A 20,762-nucleotide genomic window follows, 5' to 3' on the forward strand; every position below is an offset into this window, starting at 1 on the left:
GGGGATAAGCAGGGAGAGGAAGGGACGAGGGAGCGGATAAGCAGGGAGAGGAAGGGACGAGGGAGCGGATAAGCAGGGAGAGGAAGGGACGAGGGAGCGAATAAGCAGGGAGAGGAAGGGAGGAGGGGAGAGGATAAGCAGGGAGGGGGAGGAGGGGAGAGGATAAGCAGGAAGAGGGAGGGAGGGAGGAGGGGAGGGGATAAGCAGGGAGAGGGAGGGAAGGAGGAGGGGAGATGATAAGCAGGGAAGAGGATAAGCAGGGAGGAGGGGAGAGGATGAGGGGGGGAGAGGATAAGCAGGGAGAGGGAGGGTTGGAGGGAGTGGAGGGGAAAAGCAGGGAGAGGGAGGGAGAAGAGGAGAGGATAAGCAGGGAGGGAGAGGAGGGGAGAGGATAAGCAGGGGAGGGGGGAGGAGGGGAGAAGATAAGTAGGGAGGGGGAGAAGGGGAGATGATAAGCAGGGAGGGGGAGAAGGGGAGAGGAGGGGATAAGCACGGAGAGGGATGGAAGGAGGAAAGGAGGAGGGGAGAGGATAAGCAGGAAGGGGGAGAAGGGGAGATGATAAGCAGGGAGGGGGAGAAGGGGAGAGGAGGGGATAAGCACGGAGAGGGAGGGAAGGAGGAGGGGAGAGGGAGGGAAGGAGGAGGGGAGAGGATAAGTAGGGAAAGAGAGGAGGGGTGAGGGAGGAGGGGAGAGGATAAGCAGGGAGGGGAAGGGAAGGAGGGGAGAAGGGAGGGAAGGAGGAGGGGAGAAGGAGGGAAGGAGGAGGGAGAGGGAGGGAAATAGGAGGGGAGAGGATAAGCAGGGAGAGGGAGGGAGCGAGGAGGGAGCGGATAAGCAGGGAGGGGGAGGAGGGGAGAGGATAAGCAGGGAGGGGAGAGGATAAGCAGGGAGGGGGAGAGGATAAGCAGGGAGAGGGAGGGTTGGAGGGAGGGTTGGAGGGAGGGAGGGGAGAGGAAAAGCAGGGAGAGGGAGGGAGGAGGGGAGAAGATAAGCAGGGAGAGGGATGGAGGGAGAGGATAAGCAGGGAGGGAGGGAGGAGGGGGAGCGGATAAGCAGGGAGAGGGAGGGGAGAGCAGAAGCAGGGAGAGGGAGGGATGATAAGCAGGGAAAGTGAGGGAGGGAGGAGGGGAGAGGATAAGCAGGGAAAGGGAGGGAGAGCAGGGGAGAGGATAAGCAGGAGAGGGAGGGAGGGGATAAGCAGAGAGAGGGAGGGAGGGAGGGAGGGGAGGGGATAAGCTGGGAGAGGGAGGGAGGGGATAAGCAGGGAGAGGGAGGGAGGGGATAAGCAGGGAGAGGGAGGGAGGGGATAAGCAGAGAGAGGGAGGGAGGAGGGGAGGGGGATAAGCAGGGAAAGGGAGGGAGGAGGGGAGAGCATAAGCAGGGAAAGGGAGGAAGAGCAGGGGAGAGGATAAGCAGCGAGAGGGAGGAGGGAGGGGATAAGCAGGGAGAGGGAGGAGGAGGGAGGGGATAAGCAGGGAGAGGGAGGGAGGGAGGGGAGGGGATAAGCAGGGAGAGGGAGGGGATAAGCATGGAGAGGGAGGGGGGAGGGGATAAGCAGGGAGAGGGAGGGGGGGAGGGGATAAGCAGGGAGAGGGAGGGGGGGAGGGGATAAGCAGGGAGAGGGAGGGGGGGGAGGGGATAAGCAGGGAGAGGGAGGGAGGGAGGGGATAGGCAGGGGATAAGCAGGGAGAGGGAGGGAGGGAGGGGATAAGCAGGAGAGGGAGGGAGGGAGGGGATAAGCAGGGAGAGGGAGGGAGGAGGGGATAAGCGGAGAGAGGGAGGGAGGAGGGGGATAAGCCGGGAGAGGGAGGGAGGGGATAAGCAGGGAGAGGGAGGGAGGGGATAAGCAGAGAGAGGGAGGGAGGGAGGGAGGGGAGGGGGATAAGCAGGGAAAGAGAGGGAGGGAGGGGGATAAGCAGGGAAAGAGAGGGAGGGAGGAGGGGAGAGGATAAGCAGGGAGAGGGAGGGAGGAGGGGAGAGGATAAGCAGGGAGAGGGAGGGAGGAGGGGAGGGGATAAGCAGGAAAGGGAGGGAGGAGGGGGAGGATAAGCAGGGAGGGGAAAGGATAAGCAGGAAGAGGGAGGGAGGGAGGAGGGGAGGGGATAAGCAGGGAGAGGGAGGGAAGGAGGAGGGGAGAGGATAAGCAGGGAGAGGAAGGGAGGGAGGAGGGGAGAGGATGAGGGAAGGTTGGAGGGAGGGAGGGGAAAAGCAGGGAGAAGGGGAGAGGATAAGCAGGGAGGGAGAGGAGGGGAGAGGATAAGCAGGGAGGGAGAGGAGCGGAGAGGATAAGTAGGAGGAGGGAGGGAGGAAGGGAGGGGATACGAAGGGAAAGAGAGGGAGGGAGGGAGGGGAGGGGATAAGCAGGGAGAGGAAGGGACGAGGGAGTGGATAAGCAGGGAGAGGAAGGGACGAGGGAGCGGATAAGCAGGGAGAGGAAGGGAGGAGGGGAGAGGATAAGCAGGAAGAGGGAGGGAGGGAGGAGGGGAGGGATAAGCAGGGAAAGGGAGGGAAGGAGGAGGGGAGAGGATGAGGGAGGGGGAGAGGATAAGCAGGGAGAGGGAGGGTTGGAGGGAGGGGAGGGGAAAAGCAGGGAGAGGGAGGGAGAAAGGGAGAGGATAAGCAGGGAGGGAGAGGAGGGAGAGGATAAGCAGGGGAGGGGAGGAGGGGAGATGATAAGCAGGGGAGGGGAAAAGCGGGGAGGGGGAGGAGGGGAGAGGATAAGTAGGGAGAGGGAGGGAGGGAGGGAGGAGGGGAGGGGAGGGGATAAGCAGGGAGAGGGATGGAAGGAGGAAAGGAGGAGGGGAGAGGATAAGCAGGGAGGGGGAGGAGGGGGAGGAGGGGATAAGCACGGAGAGGGAGGGAAGGAGGAGGGGAGAGGATAAGTAGGGAGAGAGAGCAGGGGAGAGGGAGAGGATAAGCAGGGAGGGGGAGGGAAGGAGGAGGGAGAAGGAGGAGAGGGAGGAAAGGAGGAGGGAGAGGGAGGGAAGGAGTAGGGAGAGGGAGGGAAGGAGTAGGGAGAGGGAGGGAAGGAGGAGGGAGAGGGAGGAAGGAGGAGGGAGAGGAGGGAAGGAGGAGGGGAGAGGATAAGCAGGGAGAGGGAGGGGGAGAGGATAAGCAGGGAGGGAGAGGAGGGGAGAGGATAAGCAGGGAGGGGAGAGGATAAGCAGGGAGAGGGAGGGTTGGAGGGAGGGAGGAGGGAGGGAGGGGAGAGGAGAAGATAAGCAGGGAGAGGAGGGAGGGAGGGAGGAGGGAGAAGATAAGCAGGGAGAGGGATGGAGGGAGAGGATAAGCAGGGAGGGAGGGAGGAGGGGAGAGGATAAGCAGGGAGTGGGAGGGGAGAGCAGAAGCAGGGAGAGGTTAAGACGGGAGAGGGAGAGGAGGGGAGAAGATAAGCAGGGAGATGGATGGAGGGAGAGGATAAGCAGGGAGAGGGAGGGGGGAGGGGAGAGGATAAGCGGGGAGAGGGAGGGAGGAGGGGAGAGGATAAGCAGGGAGAGGGAGGGGAGAGGAGAAGCAGGGAGAGGGAGGAAGGAGGGGAGAGGGAAGGAGGAGGGGAGAGGATAAGCAGGGAGAGGGAGGGGAGAGGATAAGCAGGGAGAGGAAGGGAGGGAGGGAGGAGGGAGAGAATGAGGGGGGAGAGAATGAGGGGGGAGAGGATAAGCAGGGAGAGAGAGGGTTGCAGGGAGGGCAGGGGATAAGCAGGGAGAGGATAAGCAGGGAGGGAGAGGAGGGGAGAGGATAAGCAGGGGAGGGGATAAGCAGGGAGGGGGAGGAGGGGAGAGGATAAGTAGGGAGAGGGAGGGAGGGGATAAGCGGGGAGAGGGATGGAAGGAGGAGGGGAGAGGGAGGGAAGGAGGAGGGGAGAGGATAAGCAGGGAGGGGGAGGAGGGGAGAGGAGAAGATAAGCAGGGAGAGGGTTGGAGGGAGAGGATAAGCAGGGAGAGGGAGGGGAGAGGAGAAGCACAGAAGAGGTTAAGCAGGGAGAGGGAGGGAGAGAGGAGAGGAGAGGATAAGCGGGGAGAGGGAGGGAGGAGGGGAGAGGATAAGCAGGGAGAGGGAGGGAGGGAGGAGGGGAGAAGATAAGCAGGGAGAGGGATGGAGGGAGAGGATAAGCAGGGAGAGGGAGGGGAGAGGAGAAGCAGGGAAAGGATAAGCAGGGAGAGGGAGGGAGAAGGGGAGAGGATAAGTGGGGAGAGGGAGGGAGGAGAGGATAAGCGGGGAGAGGGAGGGAGGAGGGGAGAGGATAAGCGGGGAGAGGGAGGGAAGAGGGGAGAGGATAAGCAGGGAAAGGGAGGGAGGAGTGGAGAGGATAAGCAGGGAGAGGGAGGGAGGAGGGGAGAGGATAGGCAGGGAGAGGGAGAGGAGAGGTTAAGCAGGGAGAGGGAGAGAGGAGGGGAGAGGGAGGAGGGGAGAGGATAAGCGGGGAGAGGGAGGGAGGAGGGGAGAGGATAAGCAGGGAGAGGAAGGGGGGGAGGGAGGAGGGGAGAGGATGAGAGGGGGAGAGGATAAGCAGGGAGAGGGAGGGTTGGAGGGAGGGGAGGGGATAAGCAGGGAGGGAGAGGGAGGAGGGGAGAGGATAAGCAGGAAGCGTGAGGGAGGAGGGGAGAGGATAAGCAGGAAGCGTGAGGAAGGAGGAGAGAGGATAAGCAGGCAGAGGAAGTGAGGAAAGAGGATAAGCAGTGGGAGGGAGTGAGGAGAGAGGATAAGCAGGGAGAGGGAGTGAGGGGAGAGGATAAGCAGGGAGAGGGAGTGAGGGAGAGAATAAGCAGGGAGAGGGAGTGAGGGGAGAGAATAAGCAGGGAGAGGGAGGGAGGGGAGAGAATAAGCAGGGAGAGGGAGGGAGGGGAGAGGATAAGCAGGGAGAGGGAGGGAGGGGAGAGGATAAGCAGGGAGAGGGAGGGAGGGGAGAGGATAAGCAGGGAGAGAGAGAGGGAGGGAGAGGATAAGCAGGGAGAGAGAGGGAGGGGAGAGGATAAGCAGGGAGAGAGAGAGGGAGGGGAGAGGATAAGCAGGGAGAGGGAGGAGGTAGAGGATAAGCAGGGAGAGGGATGGAGGGAGGAGGGGAGAGGATAAGCAGGGAGAGGGAGGGAGGAAGGAGGGGAGAGGATAAGCTGGGAGAGGGAGGGAGGGAAAGGATAAGCAGGGAGGGTGGAGGGGAGAGGATAAGCAGGGAGAGGGAGGGAGGAGGGGAGAGGATAAGCAGGGAGAGGGAGGAGGGGAGAGGATAAGCAGGGAGAGAGGGAGGACAGAGGATAAGCAGGGAGAGGGAGGGAGGAGGGGAGAGGATAAGCAGGAGAGAGAGGGAGGGGAGAGGATAAGCAGGGAGAGAGAGAGGGAGGGGAGAGGATAAGCAGGGAGAGAGAGGGAGGGGAGAGGATAAGCAGGGAGAGAGAGAGGGAGGGGAGAGGATAAGCAGGGAGAGAGAGGGAGGGGAGAGGATAAGCATGGAGAGAGGGGAGGGGAGAGGATAAGCATGGAGAGAGGGGGAGGGGAGAGGATAAGCAGGGAGAGAGGGAGGAGAGATGATAAGCAGGGAGAGGGAGGGAGGGGAGAGGATAAGCAGGAAGAGGGAGGGGAGAGGATAAGCAGGGAGAGGGAGGAGGGTAGAGGATAAGCAGGGAGAGGGATGGAGGGAGGAGGGGAGAGGATAAGCAGGGAGAGGGAGGGAGGAAGGAGGGGAGAGGATAAGGGAGGGAGGGAAAGGATAAGCAGGGAGGGTGGAGGGGAGAGGATAAGCAGGGAGAGTGAGGGGAGAGGAGAAGCAGGGAGAGGGAGAGAGGAGGGAAGAGGGAGGGAGGAGGGGAGAGGATAAGCAAGGGAGAGGGAGGGAGGGGAGAGGATAAGCAGGGAGAGGATAAGCAGGGAGAGGGAGGGAGAAGGGGCGAGGATAAGCAGGGAGAGAGAGGGAGAAGGGGAGAGGATAAGCAGGGAGAGGGAGGGAGGAGGGGAGAGGATAAGCAGGGAGAGGGAGGGAGGAGGGGAGAGGATAAGCAGGGAGAGGGAGTGAGGGGAGAGGATAAGCAGGGAGAGGGAGGGATGGGAGAGGATAAGCAGGGAGAGGGAGGGAGGAGGGGAGAGGATAAGCAGGAGAGGGAGGGAGGAGGGGAGGGGAGGGAGGAGGGGGGAGGATAAGCAGGGAGGGGAAAGGATAAGCAGGAAGAGGGAGGGAGGGAGGAGGGGAGGGGATAAGCAGGGAGAGGGAGGGAAGGAGGAGGGGAGAGGATAAGCAGGGAGAGCAAGGGAGGGAGGAGGGGAGAGGATGAGGGGGGGAGAGGATGAGGGGGGGAGAGGGAAGGTTGGAGGGAGGGGAGGGGAAAAGCAGGGAGAGGGAGGGAGAAGGGGAGAGGATAAGCAGGGAGGGAGAGGAGGGGAGAGAATAAGCAGGGAGGGAGAGGAGCGGAGAGGATAAGTAGGAGGAGGGAGGGAGGGAGGAAGGGAGGGGGATAAGCAGGGAAAGAGAGGGAGGAGGGGAGGGGATAAGCAGGGAAAGGGAGGGAGGAGGGGAGGGGATAAGCAGGGAGAGGAAGGGACGAGGGAGTGGATAAGCAGGGAGAGGAAGGGACGAGGGAGCGGATAAGCAGGGAAGAGGATAAGCAGGGAGGGGGGAGGAGGGGAGAGGATAAGCAGGGAGGGAGAGGATAAGCAGGAAGAGGGAGGGAGGGAGGAGGGGAGGGGATAAGCAGGGAGAGGGAGGGAAGGAGGAGGGGAGAGGATAAGCAGGGAGAGGATAAGCAGGGAGGAGGGGAGAGGATGAGGGGGGGAGAGGATAAGCAGGGAGAGGAGGGGAAAAGCAGGGAGAGGGAGGAAGAAGGGGAGAGGATAAGCAGGGAGGGGAGAGGATAAGTAGGGAGGAGGCGAGAAGATAAGCAGGAAGAGGGATGGAAGGAGGAAAGGAGGGAGAGGATAAGCAGGGAGGGGGAAGAGGGGAGATGATAAGCAGGGAGGGGGAGGAGGGGATAAGCACGGAGAGGGAGGGAAGGAGGAGGGGAGAGGATAAGTAGGAGAGAGAGGAGGGGGAGAGGATAAGTAGGGAGAGAGAGGAGGGGAGAGGATAAGTAGGGAGAGAGAGGAGGGGAGAGGGAGGAGGGGAGAGGATAAGCAGGGAGGGGAGAGGATAAGCAGGGAGGGGGAGAAGATAAGCAGGGAGAGGGAGAAGATAAGCAGGGAGAGGGAGGGTTGGAGGGAGGGAGGGGAGAGGATAAGCAGGGAGAGGGAGGGAGGGAGAGGATAAGCAGGGAGGGAGGGAGGAGGGGAGAAGATAAGCAGGGAGAGGGAGGGAGGGAGAGGATAAGCAGGGAGGGAGGGAGGAGGGAGAGGATAAGCAGGGAGAGGGAGGGGAGAGTAGAAGCAGGGAGAGGGAGGGAGGGGGGGATAAGCAGGGAAAGTGAATGGAGGGAGGAGGGGAGAGGATAAGCAGGGAGGGGGAGAAGATAAGCAGGGAGGGGGAGGGTTGGAGGGAGGGAGGGAGAGGATAAGCAGGGAGAGGGAGGGAGGGGATAAGCAGAGAGAGGGAGGGAGGGAGGAGGGGAGGGGTAAGCAGGGAGAGAGGGGATAAGCAGGGAGAGGGAGGGAGGGGATAAGCAGAGAGAGGGAGGGAGGAGGGGAGGGGGATAAGCAGGGAAAGGGAGGGAGGAGGGGAGAGGATAAGCAGGAAGGGGGAGGGAGGGAGAAGGGGAGGGGATAAGCAGGGAGAGGGAGGGAAGGAGGAGGGGAGAGGATAAGCAGGGAGAGGAAGGGAGGGAGGAGGGAAGAGGATAAGCAGGGAGAGGGAGGGTTGGAGGGAGGGGAGGGGAAAAGCAGGGAGAGGGAGGGAGAAGGGGAGAGGATAAGCAGGGAGGGAGAGGAGGGGAGAGGATAAGCAGGGAGGGAGAGGATAAGCAGGGGAGGGAAAAAACAGGAGGGGGAGAGGATAAGTAGGGAGAGGGAGGGAGGAGAGGAGGGGATAAGCAGGGAGAGGGATGGAAGGAGAAAAGGAGGAGGGGAGAGGATAAGCAGGGAGGGGGAAAGAGGGGATAAGCACGGAGAGGGAGGGAAGGAGGAGGGGAGAGGATAAGTAGGGAGAGGGAGGAGGGGAGAGGATAAGCAGGGAGGGGGAGGGAAGGAGGAGGGGAGAAGGAGGGAAGGGAGGAGGGGAGAGGGAGGGAAGGAGGAGGGGAGAGGATAAGCAGGCAGAGGGAGGGAGCGAGGAGGGGAGAGGATAAGCAGGGAGGGGGAGGAGGGGAGAGGATAAGCAGGAAGGAGAGGGGATAAGCATGGAAAGGGAGGGAGGAGGGGAGGGGATAAGCAGGGAGAGGAAGGGACGAGGGAGCAGATAAGCAGGGAGAGGAAGGGAGGAAGGGAGAGGATAAGCAGGGAGGGGGAGGAGGGGAGAGGATAAGCAGGGAGGGGAGAGGATAAGCAGGAAGAGGGAGGGAGGGAGGAGGGGAGGGGATAAGCAGGGAGAGGAAGGGAGGGAGGAGGGGAGAGGATGAGGGGGGAGAGGATAAGCAGGGAGAGGGAGGGTTGGAGGGAGGGGAGGGGAAAAGCAGGGAGAGGGAGGGTTGGAGGGAGGGGAAAAGCAGGGAGAGGGAGGGAGAAGGGGAGAGGATAAGCAGGGAGGGAGAGGAGGGGAGAGGATAAGCAGGGGAGGGGAGGAGGGGAGAGGATAAGCAGGAAGCGTGAGGGAGGAGGGGAGAGGATAAGCAGGAAGCGTGAGGAAGGAGGAGAGAGGATAAGCAGGCAGAGGAAGTGAGGAAAGAGGATAAGCAGTGGGAGGGAGTGAGGAGAGAGGATAAGCAGGGAGAGGGAGTGAGGGGAGAGGATAAGCAGGGAGAGGGAGTGAGGGGAGGGGATAAGCAGGGAGAGGGAGGGAAGGAGGAGGGGAGAGGATAAGCAGGGAGAGCAAGGGAGGGAGGAGGGGAGAGGATGAGGGGGGGAGAGGATGAGGGGGGGAGAGGATGAGGGGGGAGAGGGAAGGTTGGAGGGAGGGGAGGGGAAAAGCAGGGAGAGGGAGGGAGAAGGGGAGAGGATAAGCAGGGAGGGAGAGGAGCGGAGAGGATAAGTAGGAGGAGGGAGGGAGGGAGGAAGGGAGGGGGATAAGCAGGGAAAGAGAGGGAGGGAGGAGGGGAGGGGATAAGCAGGGAAAGGGAGGGAGGAGGGGAGGGGATAAGCAGGGAAAGGGAGGGAGGAGGGGAGGGGATAAGCAGGGAGAGGAAGGGACGAGGGAGTGGATAAGCAGGGAGAGGAAGGGACGAGGGAGCGGATAAGCAGGGAGGGGGAGGAGGGGAGAGGATAAGCAGGGAGGGGAGAGGATAAGCAGGAAGAGGGAGGGAGGGAGGAGGGGAGGGGATAAGCAGGGAGAGGGAGGGAAGGAGGAGGGGAGAGGATAAGCAGGGAGAGGATAAGCAGGGAGGAGGGGAGAGGATGAGGGGGGGAGAGGATAAGCAGGGAGAGGAGGGGAAAAGCAGGGAGAGGGAGGGAGAAGGGGAGAGGATAAGCAGGGAGGGAGAGGATAAGCTGGGAGGGGGAGGAGGGGAGAGGATAAGCAGGGGAGGGGGAGGAGGGGAGAGGATAAGTAGGGAGGAGGCGAGAAGATAAGCTGGAAGAGGGATGGAAGGAGGAAAGGAGGGGAGAGGATAAGCAGGGAGGGGGAGGAGGGGAGATGATAAGCAGGGAGGGGGAGGAGGGGATAAGCATGGAGAGGGAGGGAAGGAGGAGGGGAGAGGATAAGTAGGGAGAGAGAGGAGGGGAGAGGATAAGTAGGGAGAGAGAGGAGGGGAGAGGGAGAAGGGGAGAGGATAAGCAGGGAGAGGGAGGGAGCGAGGATGGGAGAGGATAAGCAGGGAGGGGGAGAGGATAAGCAGGGAGGGGGAGAAGATAAGCAGGGAGAGGGAGAAGATAAGCAGGGAGAGGGAGGGTTGGAGGGAGGGAGGGGAGAGGATAAGCAGGGAGAGGGGGGAGGAGGGGAGGGAGGGAGAGGAGGGGATAAGCAGGGAGAGGGAGGGAGGAGGGGAGAAGATAAGCAGGGAGAGGGAGGGAGGGAGAGGATAAGCAGGGAGGGAGGGAGGAGGGGAGAGGATAAGCAGGGAGAGGGAGGGGAGAATAGAAGCAGGGAGAGGGAGGGAGGGGGGGGATAAGCAGGGAAAGTGATGGAGGGAGGAGGGGAGAGGATAAGCAGGGAGGGGAGAGGATAAGCAGGGAGGGGGAGAAGATAAGCAGGGAGAGGGAGGGTTGGAGGGAGGGAGGGGAGAGGATAAGCAGGGAGAGGGAGGGAGGGGATAAGCAGAGAGAGGGAGGGAGGAGGGGAGGGGGTAAGCAGGGAGAGAGGGGATAAGCAGGGAGAGGGAGGGAGGGGATAAGCAGAGAGAGGGAGGGAGGAGGGGAGGGGGATAAGCAGGGAAAGGGAGGGAGGAGGGGAGAGGATAAGCAGGAAGGGGGAGGGAGGGAGAAGGGGAGGGGATAAGCAGGGAGAGGGAGGGAAGGAGGAGGGGAGAGGATAAGCAGGGAGAGGAAGGGAGGGAGGAGGGAAGAGGATAAGCAGGGAGAGGGAGGGTTGGAGGGAGGGGAGGGGAAAAGCAGGGAGAGGGAGGGAGAAGGGGAGAGGATAAGCAGGGAGGGAGAGGAGGGGAGAGGATAAGCAGGGAGGGAGAGGATAAGCAGGGGAGGGAAAAAACAGGGAGGGGGAGAGGATAAGTAGGGAGAGGGAGGGAGGGAGGAGAGGAGGGGATAAGCAGGGAGAGGGATGGAAGGAGAAAAGGAGGAGGGGAGAGGATAAGCAGGGAGGGGGAAGAGGGGATAAGCACGGAGAGGGAGGGAAGGAGGAGGGGAGAGGGAGGGAAGGAGGAGGGGAGAGGATAAGTAGGGAGAGGGAGGAGGGGAGAGGATAAGCAGGGAGGGGGAGGGAAGGAGGAGGGGAGAAGGAGGGAAGGAGGAGGGGAGAGGGAGGGAAGGAGGAGGGGAGAGGATAAGCAGGCAGAGGGAGGGAGCGAGGAGGGGAGAGGATAAGCAGGGAGGGGGAGGAGGGGAGAGGATAAGCAGGAAGGAGAGGGGATAAGCATGGAAAGGGAGGGAGGAGGGGAGGGGATAAGCAGGGAGAGGAAGGGACGAGGGAGCAGATAAGCAGGGAGAGGAAGGGAGGAGGGGAGAGGATAAGCAGGGAGGGGGAGGAGGGGAGAGGATAAGCAGGGAGGGGAGAGGATAAGCAGGAAGAGGGAGGGAGGGAGGAGGGGAGGGGATAAGCAGGGAGAGGAAGGGAGGGAGGAGGGGAGAGGATGAGGGGGGGAGAGGATAAGCAGGGAGAGGGAGGGTTGGAGGGAGGGGAGGGGAAAAGCAGGGAGAGGGAGGGTTGGAGGGAGGGGAGGGGAAAAGCAGGGAGAGGGAGGGAGAAGGGGAGAGGATAAGCAGGGAGGGAGAGGAGGGGAGAGGATAAGCAGGGGAGGGGGAGGAGGGGAGAGGATAAGCAGGGGAGGGGAAAAGCAGGGAGGGGGAGGAGGGGAGAGGATAAGTAGGGAGAGGGAGGGAGGGAGGAGGGGAGGGGTTAAGCAGGGAGAGGGATGGAAGGAGGAAAGGAGGAGGGGAGAGGATAAGCAGGAGGGGGAGGAGGGGATAAGCACGGAGAGGGAGGGAAGGACGAGGCGAGAGGGAGGGAAGGAGGAGGGGAGAGGAGAGGGAGAGGATAAGCAGGGAGGGGGAGGGAAGGAGGAGGGGAGAAGGAGGGAGAGGGAGGAAAGGAGGAGGGAGAGGATAAGCAGGGAGAGGGAGGGGGAGAGGATAAGCAGGGAGGGAGAGGAGGGGAGAGGATAAGCAGGGAGGGGAGAGGATAAGCAGGGAGAGGGAGGGTTGGAGGGAGGGAGGGAAGGGAGAGGGAGGGAGGAGGGGAGGGCGGGAGGGAGGAGGGGAGGGAGGGAGAGGAGAAGATAAGCAGGGAGAGGGAGGGAGGAGGGGAGAAGATAAGCAGGGAGAGGGATGGAGGGAGAGGATAAGCAGGGAGGGAGGGTGGAGGGGAGAGGATAAGCAGGGAGTGGGAGGGGAGAGCAGAAGCAGGGAGAGGTTAAGCAGGGAGAGGTTAAGACGGGAGAGGGAGGGAGGAGGGGAGAAGATAAGCAGGAAGATGGATGGAGGGAGAGGATAAGCAGGGAGAGGGAGGGGGGAGGGGAGAGGATAAGCGGGGAGAGGGAGGGAGGAGGGGAGAGGATAAGCAGGGAGAGGGAGGGAGAGGAGAAGCAGGGAGAGGGAGGAAGGAGGGGAGAGGGAAGGAGGAGGGGAGAGGATAAGCAGGGAGAGGGAGGGGAGAGGATAAGCAGGGAGAGGAAGGGAGGGAGGGAGGCGGGGAGAGAATGAGGGGGGAGAGGATAAGCAGGGAGAGAGAGGGTTGCAGGGAGGGCAGGGGATAAGCAGGGAGGGGAGGAGGGGAGAGGATAAGTAGGGAGAGGGAGGGGAGAGGATAAGCTGGGAGAGGGAGGGAGGAGGGGAGGGGATAAGCGGGGAGAGGGATGGAAGGAGGAGGGGAGAGGGAGGGAAGGAGGAGGGGAGAGGATAAGCAGGGAGGGGGAGGAGGGGAGAGGATAAGCAGAGAGAGGGAGGGGAGAGGATAAGCTGGGAGAGGGAGGGAGGAGGGGAGAAGATAAGCAGGGAGAGGGTTGGAGGGAGAGGATAAGCAGGGAGAGGGAGGGGAGAGGAGAAGCACAGAAGAGGTTAAGCAGGGAGAGGGAGAGAGGAGGGGAGAGGGAGGGAGAGAGGAGGGGAGAGGATAAGCAGGGAGAGGGAGGGAGGAGGGGAGAGGATAAGCAGGGAGAGGGAGGGAGGGAGGAGGGGAGAAGATAAGCAGGGAGAGGGAGGGGAGAGGAGAAGCAGGGAGAGGTTAAGCAGGGAGAGGGAGGGAGAAGGGGAGAGGATAAGTGGGGAGAGGGAGGGAGGAGAGGATAAGCGGGGAGAGGGAGGGAGGAGTGGAAAGGATAAGTGGGGAGAGGGAGGGAGGAGTGGAGAGGATAAGCAGGGAAAGGGAGGGAGGAGTGGAGAGGATAAGCAGGGAGAGGGAGGAGGGGAAAGGATAGGCAGGGAGAGGGAGGGGAGAGGAGAAGCAGGGAGAGGTTAAGCAGGGAGAGGGAGAGAGGAGGGGAGAGGGAGGAGGGGAGAGGATAAGCGGGGAGAGGGAGGGAGGAGGGGAGAGGATAAGCAGGGAGAGGAAGGGGGGGGAGGGAGGAGGGGAGAGGATGAGAGGGGGAGAGGATAAGCAGGGAGAGGGAGGGTTGGAGGGAGGGGGGGGATAAGCAGGGAGAGGGAGGGAGGGAGGAGGGGAGAGGATAAGCAGGAAGCGTGAGGGAGGAGGGGAGAGGATAAGCAGGCAGAGGAAGTGAGGAAAGAGGATAAGCAGTGGGAGGGAGTGAGGAGAGAGGATAAGCAGGGAGAGGGAGTGAGGGGAGAGGATAAGCAGGGAGAGGGAGTGAGGGGAGAGGATAAGCAGGGAGAGGGAGTGAGGGGAGAGGATAAGCAGGGAGAGGGAGTGAGGGGAGAGAATAAGCAGGGAGAGGGAGTGAGGGGAGAGAATAAGCAGGGAGAGGGAGGGAGGGGAGAGGATAAGCAGGGAGAGAGAGGGAGGGGAGAGGATAAGCAGGGAGAGAGAGGGAGGGGAGAGGATAAGCAGGGAGAGAGAGGGAGGGGAGAGGAGAGGATAAGCAGGGAGAGGGAGGGAGGAGGGGAGAGGATAAGCAGGGAGAGGGAGGAGGGGAGAGGATAAGCAGGGAGAGAGGGAGGAGAGAGGATAAGCAGAGAGAGAGAGGGGGAGGGAGAGGATAAGCAGGGAGAGAGAGGGAGGGGAGAGGATAAGCAGAGAGAGAGAGGGGGAGGGGGAGAGGATAAGCAGGGAGAGAGAGGGAGGGGAGAGGATAAGCAGGGAGAGAGGGAGGAGAAAGGTTAAGCAGGGAGAGGGAAGGGAGAGGATAAGCAGGGAGAGGGAGGGGAGAGGATAAGCAGGAAGAGGGAGGGGAGAGGATAAGCAGGGAGAGGGATGAGGGGAGAGGATAAGCAGGGAGAGGGAGGGGAGAGGATAAGCAGGGAGAGGGAGGGGAGAGGATAAGCAGGGAGGGAGAGGGGAGAGGAGAAGCAGGGAGAGGGAGAGAGGAGGGAAGAGGGAGGGAGGACTGGAGAGGAAAAGCAGGGAGAGGGAGGGAGGGGAGAGGATAAGCAGGGAGAGGAAGGGGGGAGGGAGGGAGGAGGGGAGAGGATGAGGGGGGGAGAGGATGAGGGGGGAGAAGATAAGCAGGGAGAGGGAGGGAGAAGGGGCGAGGATAAGCAGGGAGAGAGAGGGAGGAGGGGAGAGGATAAGCAGGGAGAGGGAGGGAGGAGGGGAGAGGATAAGCAGGGAGAGGGAGGGAGGAGGGTAGAGGATAAGCAGGGAGAGGGAGTGAGGAGAGAGGATAAGCAGGGAGAGGGAGTGAGGATAAGCAGGGAGAGGGAGTGAGGGGAGAGGATAAGCAGGGAGAGAGGGAGGAGAGAGGATAAGCAGGGAGAGGGAGGGAGGGAGGAGGGGAGAGGATAAGCAGGGAGAGGGATGAGGGGAGAGGATAAGCAGGGAGAGGGAGGGGAGAGGATAAGCAGGGAGAGAGGGGGAGGGGAGAGGATAAGCAGGGAGAGAGGGAGGAGAGAGGATAAGCAGGAAGAGGGAGGGGAGAGGATAAGCAGGGAGAGGGAGGAGGGTAGAGGATAAGCAGGGAGAGGGATGGAGGGAGGAGGATAAGCAGGGAGAGGGAGGGAGGAAGGGAGAGGATAAGCAGGGAGAGGGAGGGAGGAAGGGAGAGGATAAGCAGGGAGAGGAGGGAGGAGGGGAGAGGATAAGCAGGGAGAGAGAGGGAGGGGAGAGGATAAGCAGGGAGAGAGGGAGGAGAGAGGATAAGCAGGAAGAGGGAGGGGAGAGGATAAGCAGGGAGAGGGAGGGGAGAGGATAAGCAGGGAGAGGGAGGGAGAGGATAAGCAGGGAGAGGGAGGAGGGTAGAGGATAAGCAGGGAGAGGGATGGAGGGAGGAGGATAAGCAGGGAGAGGGAGGGAGGAGGGGAGAGGAAATGCTGGGAGAGGGAGGGAGGGAGGAAGGGAAAGGATAAGCAGGGAGGGTGGAGGGGAGAGGATAAGCAGGAGAGTGAGGGGAGAGGATAAGCAGGGAGAGGGAGGGAGGGAGTGTGAGCTCCAGCTGCTATGGGGGTTGGGCTCACCTTTGATGCGTTGCACTCCGGTGAGTTTCCCGATTTTGCCCTCTATGGTACTGGTACAGGAATGGCACGTCATGCCTTCCACCTTCATCTTCAACAGGAGGTCTCCGTTGGGTGTGGTGGGATTGTCCTGGGAGGATCCCTTGGTAGGGATCAGTACTGGGAACCTCTGAGTCATGACGTCCGGACTGACCAGCGAAGGTATAAAGGTCACACTTAGCCCCGCCCCCTGCTCTGAGGGTCTCACATCCACAACCCCCGTCAGTGCCAGCAGTTGGGTGCAGGTCCGCTCTGCGGATTGGTCCTGTGTGAGGTGAAACGTAAAACTGTCTGTGGGCACAGCCTGTGGATGCAAAGTAACCGGAGCAGAGAGAAATCCCATCTCCTCGATGGCTTCCTGGAGTGTTCTTGGCACCTGGAGCGAAGGATCATAAATGACTGCAGCGTTCCCGCCTTCCAAAGACACCTGAAAGGTAAGAAGAGAAGAATCAATGCAGCCAAAAAAACAAACGCTGAAGAGTAATCCCGGCTTCACCTGCCAAGCTCTTCAGTAACATTAGAGGAGAAGTAAACATTCAGTGTGCAGCATAAACCGACCTGGCAACAAAACGTGATCCTTCCCTTCCATCCCATCCCTTGAGGTTATGAGGGACGCGGGACCAGGACTGTCTGAGGGACTTGGTCAGGTCCTCCACCCCAAACTCCTCATCCAGGTCTTTATGGACCTTACATTGTGCCCTGGTCCAAACCATTTGGTGTGGGGGGAATGATTATGGGTGGGGGGAGGGGGGATTATGGTGTGTGTGTGGGGGGGGGATTATGGTGTGGGACCCTCAAATTTGACCCACGGGGCGTGCTGTCTCTCTGCCCGGCGTTCCCGACTCTTGATTGGATAGATTTATAGGAGTGCAGTCATTGGCTCCCTCTGCTGTCAATCAAATCGAATGACTCGAGCGCTGGGGGGCCCGAGTCCTGCATTCGGCCTCTATGGACACCGAATGCTGGACTCGGGAGCTCGTCTGCAAGGTAACCCCTCCCCCCTCCGAGAGAGAGCTTCTCCTAGGGGGTTATCAGACGTGGAGAGGAGCCGCCGGGGGACCCAAGAAGAGGAGGTTCGGGGGTCACTCTGTACAAAACAAGCTGCACAATGGAGGCAAGTATGATATGTTTGTTATTTTTTTAATTTCACCTTTAGGCCGGGTTCACACCGCTGCGATGCGGGAACGCCGCGAATCCGCGGCGTTTTCCCGCATCGCACACCTCCCGCCGGCAGTTCACACTGCCCTATGCGGACGGCTGGGAGTGTCAATGATATGTTAATGACACCCCCAGATCCGTCCGCATATCGCAGTGCGATCTGCCGACTCGCACAGGAATCGGATCGCATGGTGTGAACCCCCATGCGATCCGATTCTGTTGCGGACCAAAAAAAGGGTCCCGTGCGAGTTTGCTGCGGGACCGATGCGAATTCAGCCATACTGTCTGTATGGCTGAACTCGCATCGCTACGGAGATCGGATGTGATTTGCGGTGCGAATTACATCCGGATCTCCCCCCGCAGCAGTGTGAACCCAGCCTTACAATCAGTTTAAGGCATCAGCATACCAAGACATTTCTAACAATTTCATGCTCCCAACTTTGTGGGAACAGTTCGGGGACGGCCCCTTCCTGTTCCAACATGACTGCCCACCAGTGCACAAAGCAAGGTCCATAAAGACATGGATGAGCGAGTTTGGCGTGGAAGTACTTGACTGGCCTGCACAGAGTCCTGACCTCAACCCCCCATAGAACACCTTTGGGATGATATAGAGCAGAGACTGAGAGCCAGGCCTTCTCATCCAACATCACTGCCTGACCTCACAAATGCTCTTCTGGAAGAATGGTCAAACATTCCCATAGACACACTCCTAAACCTTGTGGACGGCCTTCCCAGAAGAGGTGAAGCTGTTATAGCTGCAAAGGGCCAACTCAATATTGAACCCACGGACTAAGACTGGGGGGGGGGTTATTACAGGTCATGTGTGTGCAAAGGCAGGTGTCCCAATACTTTTGGCAATATAGTTTATGTATATACCGTATATATACAGTATGTGACAAAAGTAAGTACACCCCTCAGTGACATGTGTGTAAATCTTTTCTTCTCTCTTTTCATGTGACAACACTGAAGAAATGACACTTGTCTACAATGTAAGGTAGTGAGTGTACAGCTTGGATAACAGTGTACATTTGCTGTCCCCTCAAAATAACTCAGCACACAGCCATTAATGTCTAAACCACTAGCAACAAAAGTCAGTACACCCCTAAGTGAAAATTTCAAAATTGGGCCCAAAGTGTCAATATTTTGTGTGGCCACCATTATTTTCCAGCACTGCCTTAACCCTCTTGGGCATGGAGGTCACCAGAGCTTCACAGGTCGTCACTGGAGTCCTCTTCCCCTCCTCCACGATGACATCACGGAGCTGATGGATGTTGGAGACCTTCCCCTCCTCCACCTTCCGTGAGGAAGTCCCACAGATGGTCAATAGGGTTTAGGTCTGGAGACATGCTTGGTCAGTTCATCACCTTCACCCTCAGCTTCTTTAGCAAGGCAGTGGTGGTCTTGGAGGTGTGTTTGGAGTGGTTATCATGTTGGAATACTGCCCTGCGGCCCAGTCTCTGTCTCTGAAGGGAGGGGATCATGCTCTGCTTCAGTATGTCACGGTACATGTTGGCATTCATGGTCCCCTCAATGATCTGTAGCCTCCCAGTACCGGCAGCACTCATGCAGCCCCAGACCATGACACCCCCACCACCATGCTTGACTGTAGACAAGACACATGTGTCTTTGTCCTCCTCACCTGGTTGCCCCCACACACACGCACAGGACATGGTTCCAGTAATCCATGTCCTTAGTCTGCTTGTCTTCAGCAAACCGTTTGTGGGTTTTGATGTGCATCATCTTTAGAAGAGGCCTCCTTCTGGGATGACAGCCATGCAGACCAATTTGATGCAGTGTGCGGCGTATGGTCTGAGCACTGACAGGCTGACCCCCCACCCCTTAACCCCTGCAGCAATGCTGGCAGCACTCATATGTCTATTTCCCAAAGACAACCTCTGGATATGACGCTGAGCACGTGACCTCAACTTCTTTGGTGGACCATGGCGAGGCCTGTTCTGAGTGGAGCCTGTCCTGTTATACCGCTGTATGGTCTTGGCCACTGTGGCTGCAGCTCAGTTTCAGGGTCTTGGAAATCTTCTTATAGCCTAGGCCATCTTTATGTAGAGCAACAATTCTTATCTTCAGATCCTCAGAGAGTTCTTTGCCATGAGGTGCCATGTTGTACTTCCAGTGACCAGTATGAGAGAGTGAGAGCGATAACACTAAATTTAACACACTTGCTCCCCATTCACACCTGAGATCTTGTAACACTAACGAGTCACATGACACCGGGGAGGGAAAATGGGTAATTGGGCCCAATTTGGAGATTTTCACTTAGGGGTGTAATGACTTGTTGTCAGTGGTTTAGACATTAATGGCTTTGTGTTGAGTTATTTTGAGGGGACAGGAAGTTTACACTGTTATACAAGCTGTACACAAGTGTAATTTCTTCAGTGTTGTCACATGAAAAGAGAGAAGAAATGTCACTGAGGGGTGTACTTACTTTTGTCAGACACCGTATATGGGGTTTTGTATGGTGAACTCGCCGTCCTCACTCGTGCTCTTTATCCCCGGCGCAGCGCCTTCCTTTTTATTAATCTAATCCCAACCTGAGTAGAGCGGACTGTCTCCTCCCGCTGGACCCTGAGGGCTGATCTGATCCCAATTACCAGCCACACAAGTAAACAGTCTGGATGCGGCTCATCAAATTATAACCCAATTAGACCCTAAACTTGTGCAGAAGAGGAGCGGACGTTTGGATGATGTGCGTCACAGGACAACGAACGAACAAGAGGATCGAAGGTCAGTGTGAATTGTAAATTCAATCATGTGATATCTGACAAGCGAACAATAAATATCTGAATGTGAAATATTGATCGTTATTAATCAGGACAAGATTATCTCTAAAAACAGAAATGATCAGATAACATTTTATAAATGATCTTGTGACACGGGAACCGGAGACTAGGACGACACCGAGATCGGAGACTAGGACGACACCGAGATCGGAGACTAGGACGACACCGAGATCGGAGACTAGGACGACACCGAGATCGGAGACTAGGACGACACCGAGATCGGAGACTAGGACGACACCGAGATCGGAGACTAGGACGACACCGAGATCGGAGACTAGGACGACACCGAGATCGGAGACTAGACGACACCGAGATCGGAGACTAGGACGACACCGAGATCGGAGACTAGGACGACACCGAGATCGGAGACTAGGACGACACCGAGATCGGAGACTAGGACGACACCGAGATCGGAGACTAGGACGACACCGAGATCGGAGACTAGACGACACCGGGATCGGACACTAGGACGACACCGGGATCGGACACTAGGACGACACCGGGATCGGACACTAGGCGACACCGGGATCGGACACTAGGACGACACCGGGATCGGACACTAGGACGTCACCGAGATCGGAGACTAGGACGACACCGAGATCGGAGACTAGGACGACACCGAGATCGGAGATTAGGACAACACGGAGATCGGGGACTAGGACAACGCGGAGATCGGAGACTAGGACAACACGGAGATCGGAGACTAGGACAACATGGAGATCGGAGATTAGGACATGGAGATCGGAGACCAGGACACGGACTAGGACGCAGAGATCGGAGATTTGGGGCCACACATGGAAATTCACACCACTAACAATGTTATTCAGAAATATCTGACTGAAGAAAACAGACAAGGTGGAGTACAGCACACCCACCATCATACCACAGTGGGGGGGGGGGGTCACCTACCTTAATACTGTGAACTCCAGGGAGCTTCCCGATTTGTTGCTGGATGGTCTGCACACAGGACATGCAGGTCATCCCTCCCACCGGGAGGACGGCCAGCCACGCCCTCATATCCGCCCCCTCCATTCTCCAATCACCTAGGGGGAGAGGAACACATCAGATGGGGGGAGAGAGATCACTACTGGGGGGGAGAGAGAGAGAGATATCCCTACTGGGGGGATAGAGAGAGAGATCCCTACTGGGGGAGAGGGAGAGAGAGAGAGAGATCCCTACTGGGAGAGAGAGAGAGATCCCTACTGGGGGAGAGAGAGAGATCCCTACTGGGGGAGAGAGAAAGATCCCTACTGGGGGAGAGAGGGAGACAGAGAGATCCCTACTGGGGGAGAGAGGGAGACAGAGAGATCCCTACTGGGGGAGAGAGAGAGAGACAGAGAGAGATCCCTACTGGGGGAGAGAGAGAGAGACAGAGAGAGATCCCTACTGGGGGAGAGAGAGAGAGAGAGAGAGAGAGAGAGAGAGAGAGATCCCTACTGGGAGAGAGAGAGAGAGAGATCCCTACTGGGAGAGAGAGAGAGAGAGATCCCTACTGGGAGAGAGAGAGAGAGATCCCTACTGGGGGAGAGAGATCCCTACTGGGGGGAGAGAGGGAGAGAGAGAGAGAGAGGGGGGGGGAGAGAGAG

General features: G+C 59.1%; 1 protein-coding gene across 1 annotated transcript in view; it reads right to left on the reverse strand.

Moving 5' to 3' along the window:
* ATP7A (ATPase copper transporting alpha) overlaps positions 1 to 20,762 on the reverse strand; it is a 67,077-nt gene that overhangs the window by 37,019 nt on the left and 9,296 nt on the right. Inside the window, 2 exon segments of the mRNA XM_077474716.1 lie at positions 15,185 to 15,647; positions 20,086 to 20,219. Coding sequence (XP_077330842.1) covers positions 15,185 to 15,647; positions 20,086 to 20,208 — 586 coding nt within the window. The 5' untranslated portion in view covers positions 20,209 to 20,219.

This window comes from Lithobates pipiens, unplaced genomic scaffold, assembly GCF_037356315.1.
Source record: "Lithobates pipiens isolate NorthernLeopardFrog02 unplaced genomic scaffold, aLitPip1_a1.2 Scaffold_1, whole genome shotgun sequence".
In the NCBI taxonomy this organism is placed as follows: Eukaryota; Metazoa; Chordata; class Amphibia; order Anura; family Ranidae; genus Lithobates; species Lithobates pipiens.